The sequence below is a fragment of the Chinchilla lanigera genome, unplaced genomic scaffold, assembly GCF_000276665.1.
Source record: "Chinchilla lanigera isolate Chin_1 unplaced genomic scaffold, ChiLan1.0 scaffold00015, whole genome shotgun sequence".
NCBI lineage: Eukaryota > Metazoa > Chordata > Mammalia > Rodentia > Chinchillidae > Chinchilla > Chinchilla lanigera.
This window is the reverse complement of record NW_004955416.1, coordinates 19238718-19249918: the sequence shown is the minus strand read 5'-3', so window position 1 is coordinate 19249918 and position 11201 is coordinate 19238718. Positions and strand designations below refer to the sequence as shown.

General features: G+C 39.6%; 1 protein-coding gene across 5 annotated transcripts in view; it reads left to right on the top strand.

The window, feature by feature from the left end:
* Positions 1–11201, top strand: part of Akap13 (A kinase (PRKA) anchor protein 13) — a 321318-nt gene that overhangs the window by 77605 nt on the left and 232512 nt on the right. For all 5 annotated transcript variants that reach the window (XM_013512533.1, XM_005381591.1, XM_013512532.1 and 2 more), the window contains exon 2: positions 2293–2336. In XM_013512533.1, coding sequence (XP_013367987.1) covers positions 2304–2336 — 33 coding nt within the window. In that variant the 5' untranslated portion in view covers positions 2293–2303. The remainder of the gene's footprint in view (positions 1–2292; positions 2337–11201) is intronic.

Below are 11201 nucleotides of genomic sequence, written 5' to 3'. Positions count from 1 at the left end.
TACATGGTGGTATCTTCAAAGTGGTTTCTCAGGAACACAGAGTTACGCAAGAAGGATCTAACAAGTAGTTACAGCCTAAGGGTTGTCAAAAATCAAGTGAGTCTGGGGCAAAAGCCATTTTTTGTAGCGTTTTCTCTCCAGCCTCCCATCGCATTGGGACCCTGTAGCCAGTTAGTGTCCTCTCCCCAACTGTCAGCACAGGCAGCAGGAATCCTGCTGCAGACTTCTCCAGAGCTCCGCCACAGCCTGTACCGTCAGGGGAAGAATGGCTTCCAGGGAGTCTCCACATGTATTGTGCAAGGTCCTCCTGGTTTACAGCTTCTGAGTGGCTCTCGTGACCCCAGTCCACAGGACCTCTGACTCCTCCAGCTTAGTCTGCATTCTCTGAGTCCTTGTTCAGCAGCTGCTCCTCCGCTGACTCTGGACCTTTCTGGTTCTCAATGGCAGGAGCAAGAGTGGCCCATTGTATGGCATGTATTCCCAGGGGTTTCTCTGTGTTTGAATGATTAACACACGTCCATGGGGGGTCATCTGCAGCCGGTGCATGGTGGGCCAGTTGTGTCATTGTTTCTCTGTGTCATGGTAGTTCTCAATTGAGAGGTGGCGGCCGGCCTGAGGGCTGGCGCGCAACAGCGCTCGCACCGTATGACTCCCCCTGAGCCGGGGGCCCTCCTTCCAGGGACCTACGAGGCAGGGAGCGAGCTGGTCTGAAGACTGGCGCTCCCTGCCCATGGCTCCCTGTGTGCCTGGGCCCCTGCTTCCGGGGGCCTATGAGGCAGGGAGCGAGCTGGTCCAAAGACCAGAGCTCCCCGCCCATGGCTCCCCGTGCGCCTGGGCCCCAGGTGACTTTTAACACCTAAAGTACATGGTCATTAACCCGGGGCAGACAGGGGGCTGTTACTTTGTGGGAAGCAGACCAGAGAATGGATACTGAGGGGGTTCCCACCTATCAGGACTGCCTTTATCTGCAGAACACACAGGAGCCTTCAGCCTGCCCCTGGTTGGAGATGACTGGGTTTAGTTGGTTATGGGGGTAAACAACACCCTGCCCCCATGTTAACTGCTCTTTGGATCAGCCTTGATCTCAGACATAACACAGTTTGATCTGTGGCAGATCTGTGAGAATTTTAATATTGAGAGGACTCTATGTTTAAATTATGCATGAACACTAAGGCACTATACTTTATTCTAAGCATTTGACCATTGGTGACTTCCAGTTCATGCTGCTTGAATTTCAGTTGACTGTTAGTGAGGTTTTTGTGATACAGTAAAAGTAACAAGATGTAGAATTTCATTAGGTTTTTTCTTGTGTGAATGACATTTCTCTACTTTCATTTATACTATTAGTTAGTATGTACCTTAATTTATTATGAATGAATAAGAAAGTTCCTTAGAAGAAATTAAAATGAAGTCACTTGTCTCTGATTCTGATGAGGATGAGATCAACTTATATTCAAATGCAGGGTGTTTGGCAAAGTACTTGTCATTTGGAAATTGTAGCAAAATCACCAAGTTAAACTTTTAAGAACATGCTATTCTTAATATTCAGGAATGTATTATGCAATCCTGCAAATCTCTAAAGTTGCTCATAAGATTTTTGAAAATTCGTTTAGGGACAGATATGGGGAATTTAGCTGTTAACCTGACGAGGGTAATGGCTTTCTAGTGACAGAAAGTAACTGTAGCTTCCTTTTTCTCTGTCAGGGGAAGTGATCAGGAAGGTTGTAGTGGACTTGTGCTAGTACCCTTCCCGCGATCTTGTAGTAGAAGTGGAGGGAAGTCTGGATAAAGCAACATTTTGTGAGTTTGGGGGATTATACAAAAGTGTAACTGAACATACAGTGATACTGCTTTAGTAACTGCTTTAAATATACTGTGAGTTGTTAAAACTTTTTATGTGACTGTGAAACCCTTTGTCTTTTCTCCCCGCTTTGGTTTTTTTGAGATAGGGCATCCCTCTGCGGCCTTGGCTGGCCTTGAATTCATGGCAATCCTCTTGCCTGCCTCCCAAGGGCTAGGATTGCAGGCATGTGCTACTATACCTAGCTTGTTCATTTTTCAAACAAAATCTTTCTTCCCACTTGAAAAGATTGAGTCTGAAATACAAAGGGATTCTGCAATCCATAAGCTTTCTTACTTCCCAGACCTTTAGGGGAAAGCTTGATATACAGCAGTATAGACTGGATTGTATTCACAGGACTGTGCTTAAATTCAAGGAGTTTAGGTGGTTTTTTGTATCTTGGTAACAACTTTTAATTTTAGTTTCATTTGTTTCTTCCATTTCTGTTTCAGTGTCCTGGGTCATGAAACTTAATCCACAACAAGCTCCATTATATGTGAGTAAATACAATTTCTTTCATGTTGTACTTATCTGTGTTGTTTAGTTATTATAATAAAGTCATACTGTCATTGATAAAGATGATTAAAAATTACAGTATTAATAGTGTAATACACTAGTAATATACTTCAGGAAGTGGTTTAGATTTGGTCATATTAAATGACTAATATATGTATGGAACTGAGCTGAGAACAAATAATACCTGTAAGACTTGTAAGCTGATGTAGTCAGGGCAGCAGGATGCACATATAGAACATATTGCCTTGCAAATAGTTCTGTGGTTTCTTTCTTTTTACTTGCAGTGCCTTTTATAAAAGTAGAATGGAGGTCCTCCTCCTGCCATTGTGAGTTAGTCCAAGTTCAACTAGGTGGCGCTCTGTCATTTGCAAGAGTGTTTACCTGAGGACTGTGGGTAAAAGCTGGCATGTTTCCCTGAAGTGAGGGGACGATAAGATGAAATGGATACATGAACAGGTCAGGGCTAGACAAAAGTAAACTCTCGGGGACTGCTTATTTTGTTGTTGAAAAACTGAACTGACTGCATTGGGTGATGAGAAGTACCTCTTGGTGAGGAGCCAGCTAGAGTGTGAGAGACCAGTGAGCGCTGGTTTGCTGTGGTATGGAGCAGGTGAGAACTTTCTCTGTGATAAGACTAGAGTCAGGCTCTGAAGAATAAGGGCTGTTTAGCTGGTTTAGAACAAAGGAAAACAGTGGGGTGATGTGAGGCAGCGAGCATGGTGGTGGTCAGGTGGTGAGAGAGTGGGCCGTGGAAACTCTGCCCAGCTGGTGTTGTGTTGGAAATAATGGGAGGTGCAAGCCTACCACAGTTGATGTTCAGTTCCAAAGGAAGACAAAGGTGACGGTGTTGTTTTGTGACCACAGAGGAGCAGTTGATGGTTAAAGCTGCTGTTCATTTTGTAATACGTATTTATGTTTAACTATGCTGTGATAATAGTGAATTACCTTTCCAACCTGGGACATATGTAGAATTCTTTGGCACAGTTGATTTTTTTGTTAAATATAATTGAGAAGAAGTGGGTTTTGCTATGCACTTTAGGCTGGCCTCGAACTCACAGCGATCCTCCTGCCTCAGCCTCCCAAGTGAGCCACCATGCCTGGCTAGAAATGTTTATTGTTAGCTTACAGTTTGTAGATGTTTAATTCTATGGTTGGTTGATTCCATCTCATGACAGATGGGAAGTAGTGAAACAGCTAGCCTTCCTTTTTCTTTTTATTGCATTCAGGGTACAAGTGTATTGGTTGGTGCCACCCATACTCAAGATGGGTCTTCTTATTATCCATACCCCAGGACTATGCTAAACCAATCAGTGGACTAATCCAGTTATCACACCATAATCCAGTATCACATATCCTTGATCCACTCACCTCCCCAAAAAGCCCACCTGTGAGCACACAATCCTTTGAGGGGATATCTAGACATAAGCTATAGTATGAGTCGAGAGAGAAGGAACTTTAGAAACTTGGATTCCATTTGAGCCTTTTTAACATTTTGTTCTTGGAGTTAATTTCACTCATGTATCAGGATGTGAAATGAATTTTGGACTACAGTAGAGCTGGAGTATTTGGACTAGAGTAGAGTCAGGGAATTACTTTCATTCAAGTGTCCTCTTTGCATTAAGTCCTATTCTAAGTGCTGGAGACTTAGTCATAAATAGGACAAAAGGGTCCCTTTTCTCTAGGTACTTGCATTTGTAGTAAGGAGAAGACAGACAACTTAGATACAAGAAAACTGAAAGTAAATAAAACAAGAAAATATGATGGTGCTAGGCTGGGGCCTGTTTTATGTTTTAGATTGAATGGTCAGGAAAGGCCTATGAGGGGTATGCCATTTAGCCTGAAACTTGAATGACCAGAAGAAGCCAGCCGTGTATGTAATGCTCTAGGCCAGAGAAACAAGTACAGATGCTCTGAAGAGAGAACCTCAAGATGTTTGAGTTATCGAACAGTGACTGGGGCTTAGTTCGCTAAGGGGCAACTAGGCCTGGTCTCCAGGATGAGAGTGGAGACTTAGAAAGACGAGGAAAAGGCTAGATCTTGTAGGACTTTTACAGACTTTTGGGTCTGTCTTCCCACACCTGTGAACCTTGGTGTGGCACTTGATACTGTATGCTCTGAAAGCCTTAGCACCTCCAAAAGCTTATTAGCATTGTCAGTCATTTTAGGGATACTAGCGTTTCTTCTAATTTACATCTGCTAGCCCTAGTTTTTTTACATAGTTTAAATTTGAGGAAAAATAGTTTTAGTCCTTTTTAGGTGTTTTTCTTTTAGGAATAAATATTCTTGAATTGAGGAATATTATTAAATTAACGTAATTTGCTTTCAAATCAGATGTAATATAAATTTGGCTTTGTTTTTATATTTTATGGCTAGCTTACCCTTTGGGGAGGGAGAAAACCAATATAATTTCACAAATTGTTAGTTCATTTCTGAACCTAAGTAGTATTTGATATAATTTAAGAGTTATCCTTTCTCTCCCTCCTGGTTTGTAAATCTGTCTTGCATCACCCATAACTTTTCTAGGTGATATTCCTTAAAGATAACAGCTTATATTCAAACAGTACTTAATAGTTTAAAAGGAACATTTGCATACCTTCATCATTTGGTTCTCACAGCAAAGTTGTGAGGGCGAGGAGGCTGTGTTGTTAACCTTCATCATTAGACACACACACACACACACTCTCAGGCCTAACATGGGTAATCTAATTAAGTGGCAAGGGTGAGGCTTTCCCCAGATATTGTGACTCAAGTCTATTTTCTTTCTTCTTTATACCAAGCTATCTTATTAAATCTACAACTGTTCCATAAAACATGAAAATCTCATGGCACATACTAGAGGATTGTACAAATAAAATCCCTTTTTCTTGTAAATAATTTTAAGTTTAATCTTCCATTTCACATATTTCTAAAGTCCTAAAGTGTTTCACTTGAAATAAGTTTAATCTTACAGGTAAAATAGTACAACGACTGAGCCAGGTGTGGTGGTGCATTCCTGCAATCCCAGCACTCGGGAGGCTGAGGCAGGAGGATTGTTGCAAGTTCGAGACCAGCCTGGGCTACAAAGTGCAATAAGGCCAGCCTGAACTGCATCGCAAAACCCTCAAAATGGCAGAAAAAATAAAAATAATAAAAAGAAAAAGAATGTAGTGACTTTATGTCATTAGTATTTAGTTATACTCATTATCATCTGTATTAAGTATTTTATTTTTTGAATCATTTGAAAGTAGTAGATGTTAATGCCCCCATTCCCTCTAAAATATTTCAGGATGCATTTCATAAGAACGGTCCTCTTTCATAATGATACTGTAATTAACAAAGATAGGAGTTATAACATTTATGTAATATTCTTGTATAATTACCCCAGTAATGTCTTTATAGGATTCTTTCCCCTCTGCAATCTAGAATTTAATTCATAATTACTCATTTTGTCTCTTAATCAGTAAGTTTCTCTGTTTGTCTTTAATGATGTTGATCCTCGTCAAGAGCATAAACCAGTTATTTTGTAGCAGTTTGTGTTTGTAAGATGTTTTTCCTTATGATTTTGGCAGGACTACATAAATTATGACCAATTTGTTGTATTATGCCAAGAGGGTACTTGATATATTTCCTCCTTTCCTTCCTCTTCCCACCTCTTCCCTCTCCTTCCTCCCTCCCCCTTCTCTCTCTCCTCTTTATTCTCAGATCACTTGATGCATTCTTAATTGATTAGGGAAGGTGTTAACTTCAATCCTTTGGTAAGGTGATGACAAATTTATGTAATATCTGTTCCAAAGGAATTGGGCATTATAAGAAGACAGCTTAGGTAATTGAGTCCCTTCCCTGCAAAGGCCTCACCCAAATATTGTCTAGTTTTGGAGCACCTTTTGCATACTGGATTTTCCTAAAATAGGGCACCCTTGTTCTCTGCAAGATATGTCTTAGAATATAGGTGGAAGCTTGTTTGAGTAATAAATTGCTTGCAGCTTGACCAGAATATTGTGTATACCTTTGTGGATATACATACTTTTTTAAATGTAATTTTCAACCAAGGTCTAGCAAGCATATTTAATAGAGACATACAGTAATAGATGCTCAGTAAACATTCATAGAGCGTGTGAGTGAAAAATAATTGTTAAAACTAAAATTTTAGTGTAATTTTCTACTTTTGAATAGGGCAACTGCCTTTTTTCAAGGTGTTCATTTGTTTCTGTAGTTTCATGTATTAATTTATCATGTATGGACCCTGAATAGTTCATGATGTCACCTTTGTGTTTGTTTTTTTTTGTTTGTTTTGTTTTTCTCCGGTACCAGGAACCGAACTCACGACCTTGCGCTTGCCAGGCAGGCGCTTTTGCCGCTGAGCTAAATCCCCAGCCCCAATGTCACCTTTGTGATTGAAGGTGTTGCTAACAAGGAAATGAACATGTTAACCATATCCGTATTGTGTGTACATAACCATCCTTATAATTGTGCAGGAATCTTTAGTGTTCCTGTGAAGTAGGATGTGTGTGTGTATGTATGTACCCCCATCTGTACTGGAGAGTGAACCCAGGGCCTTTGTCTGTGAGCTACTTTCCCCAGCCCTTTGTTTATTTTTTTATTTTAAGACATAATCTTTTAAAGTTGCTAATTTGCTCAGCCTGGGCTCCAACTTGGGATCTTCCTGCCTCAGCTTCCCAGAGTACCCAGCTCTGTGAAGCATAGTTGAGTGTGTGTATTGCTTAACTTTTTGTCACTGTGACAGAATGTCTGAGAAAATCAAGAGGAGACAAGATTTTGGCTCATGGCTTCAGAGGTTTCAGTCCATAATTGTTTGGTTCTGTCACTTGGGCCTGTGATGAGACAGAATATTGTGGCAGGAAGTGCATAGTAGAACAAAGAGGAAGGAGCCAGTGCCCCATTGTCTCCTTCCGGGGCACACTGTGCAGCACCCTGATTATTCTCAGTAGCCCTTACCTAGCGTTTAGAGGTGCTGCCACCTGCTACAATCTCCCGTTAGTGCCACACCTGGAGACAAAGCCTTCAGCACATGGCCTTTGGTTGACATTTGAGGTCCAGATCATAACATTATGGTGTATCTGATAGAATTATGTTTTAGAGGTACTCCAATCCCATAAAACATCAAATTGAAAAAATTTGCTAGAAATAGTATGTGTATCTCTGAATTTTCAACTAACTTTTACTTTGTTTTTTATGTTTTGTTTTGATTTTCTTCCGGTACCAGAAATTGAACTTACGACCTTGCACTTGCCAGGCAGGCGCTTTTGCCACTGAGCTAAATCCCCAGCCCCTCAACTAACTTTTAGTTTCTAGATCCATGACCTGAATCACTTATGTGCTTCAGACCACGTGAGTGCTTGCTGGTTTGTTTGTTTGTTTATTTATGAACATAATATACATAGCCTTTGGCTCCAGAGTGCTTCTTTCTGTTAAAAGGAAAGCATAGCCTTTTCCTCTTATGGGATAAGGGATGAGGGATGCTGTCAGTTGATAAAAGAAAATGCCAAGCCCATGAAGGAGAGATTGGTATTTATGAAACAAACAAAATAGATTCTACCACCACCCCCCCACACAAAGCACAACCGGACTTAGCAACCAGACACTTAGCAACACTAAATAAATCCTCCCCTAGACTAACAGCTGAAAAGGAAGCAAAATGTTTAGATTTCCAGACGGGAAGGAAAGGGGCTTTGGGTGCCTGTCTCAGGCTCAAGGTATAATGAAACAATAGGTGTCAAGAATTAAGAGACTTCCATGAGTCCTATACTTGATTGCCAAGGACAGTGGGTTCTTTTGTCGTGTCATCATTTTACCACAAATAAGTGTGTCACAGTAAGCTCTACATGTGGGAGTGGACACTGTGAGAGAGGTCAGGCCTGGCCACAAAAACTTCATGAGTCATAAGAATCATATTTTAGGGATGATTGAACCAGTTTTCTGGGATAGTGAGAAAGCTGAAAGAGATTGAGGGATTTGTCTCCAGTCTTACAGGTGGCTGTGATGAATGTAATAACTTCGTAGAATCTGCAGATTAGTGTAGCCAAGGAACAGAAGGCAGGTCTAGTTGAGGCAATGCAACTGAAAGAGTTGGTCTGAATTTAAGACTCAAACTGTAAGCAAAGGGAAACTATAGTATAAGACTTGGAATAAATGGGCTAAAAAAATTGTGCAATTGGAAGACTGGATGATGGGAGGAATATTTGAAAAGATAGGGTTGAGCTCCTTTCTTGGTGGTGTGAACAGGTCTTTATGAGCTGTAGAAACATAAGAGAAGAGTTTACAGCCAATATTTGAAATCCCTCTGACGTAGAAATAGTCAAAATAAAATATAAATTACAGCTTGTCATAGGGGAGTCAGTACTGGTAGCCATGTCAGTAAAGTATGTGGTTAGATATTTCATCTTTGAACCTAGAGCTTCCTCAAGAGAATGGTGACTTACTAGCTCTGGATCAGTGAGAGTCAGGTCAAGGCCTTAGAGCATAAATGCAGCTCCTCCAATTATTTGATGGTTTTTTTTTTTCCGCTATATTACAATAACATTTTTGACTGATTTCCAGAGTGTTCCACTGGGCTTTGAACACTGTATGGTTAATGTTATATGAAGCTGTAACTCCCAAGAACGTTGCTGGGCCTGCCACTGATCCAGATCTCTTATTTTAGAGGCTAGTGATCTGCTAACTAAAGTGCCCATAAGAGCATTTAAAAAGGAAAAACTTGGGGTACATTCCGTAGATTCTTCAATCATAAACTTGCTTCTTTATGTTTCTAAGATTTTTTTTTTTTGTCTGTTGAACATATCTGTAGGTCTTCCTCAGAAACTCAAAAGACATTTTTTTCCCTTGCAAAGTAAATATTTTCAAAAGCACTTTAAAAGTGTTCAGTTTGACAACATACTCAATGTGCGATATAAATCCTGTTCCAAGACATGCTCCAAGGTAATATATGGGATAATAGTCATTACCTGCCATATGGTTGGGATAAAACTCACATTTATTAGATTTTCAAGAAGAAGAACCATTCCAATTACAGAACATTTCCAGAACCCCAGTAGATCTGGTTTATTATGTTCTTCGTCGTCTCTTCTTTTTGTTAGCACCAAATGTTTTTGCATATAACAGCTTTTTGGGAGGACAATAGAAGAACATCATAAGAAAAAATATCTGACACTGGATATCTTTCTTTATTTGTAATATGCAAAACAAGATTCTCAACTTGTTTTAACTTCATATTAAGATAAGGATGTTACTGTTTTCTGTTTTCCCAAGGAATGGGAAAGTAGGATTGGATACTGGTATTTACTGAGAACCTGTTTTTGACAAGGTACTATGGCAGGCACTTAATGCACATTACATACATATGTCTGACTGAATCTTCAAACAGTCATTCAGGGCTTGGTTAGTATTTCTACTTTGCATCAAGGAAAATATGTGTTATAAGGGATTGCAAATAGCTGCATAGAAGTAGGCTTCCAATCCTTGAATGTCTCAAAAACCCATTTAAAGGGGAGAAATCAGAAGACCATATATATTGGGCTTGAATTTATATCTTGAGAAAAATTGAGGTGGATTTTTTTGCTACACCATTGGAGTTTTGTTCACTCTGAATTTGTTTCCAGTCTCTATGAAGACTTGGACCTTGTGCAATGTGTGAATGTGGTTTGTTCATACTATTTAGAACAGACCTTAGGGCCCAAACAGTACCAGAAGATGAGAGTACAAGTGCAGAAGGAGGAGATTGTAAACTTTCTTAAAAATTTTGTTTAAATATTTCCTCAATAAGTATAATTTATGTAAGCCAGTTTTTTGAAGAGCCATAAAACTCATGTTATGCCTCATTGTAAGGAAGAGGACAGGTTTGGTAGTCACACAATTTTATCTTTCTTCCAGGGAAGTGTGTTTCCACAACAAGAGCTAAAATAACCTGTGATTCTCACTTGGAAGTTAGGTTACATTTTGCTCCCACAGAGTCTTAGCAACCTTCTCGTGTCTTAAATGGCTTACCTGCCTTGTGTTAACACAGTACACTTCTGATGTGTCAGCTCCAAAATTTTGTATTTTGGTGGCCCTGTCCCGCCAGAACTGAGAACTGTATTTAAATAATGATACTTTGTCACTGTTACCACAGAAAATAAGGAAGTCAAGTGTTCCTCAATTTAGCTTTTGATGGTTTTACAGAGTAAACATTTCAGTTTCAAATTCTGACTTTTAAATTTGTTTCCAGCAACTTGCCTTCAAGTTAATGGGCTTTACTTGTAAGTAGTATTTTCTTATTTTTCCTTGGCATTTTCAGAACAGACAAAAGTACATAGAGCAACACCATTTCAGGGCCTATCTACAGAATACTTTTTATAGTAATGGTATTTGTGGGCTGGGGATATAGCTCACTGGCACAGCGTCTGCCTGTCAAGCATAAGGTCCTGAGTTCGATTCCCGTTCCCCAAAAAAAGTATTTCCTAAGGTTGTGACTAATAGTGAGCAAACAATTTAAGAAAAGGCCCTCTCTTGGAAACCCAGGGAAGAGAAATTGTGTCTTGACAACTTCATAGGATGGTGAAGTCTTTAAATACAGGTTTTTATTATTATTATTATATTTTAAAGAGTAAAAGAAGGATAACATAATAATAGGGGGTTTACCAAATTACAGACAAAGTGGTAGGAAATTATCAATGGTTGTTATTTTGCATATTGTTATCTACAAGATAGTTTCTCAGGAAAACAGACAAATAATAGTGAGTTACAGACAAAAGTGGTAGGTTATTATCAATGGTTGTTGTACTATACTTTGGTATCTTCAAAGTGGTTTCTAAAGAAAATAAATAGAGCTATACATGAGTGACCAATTGGATATTCATTGACTATTCTCAAT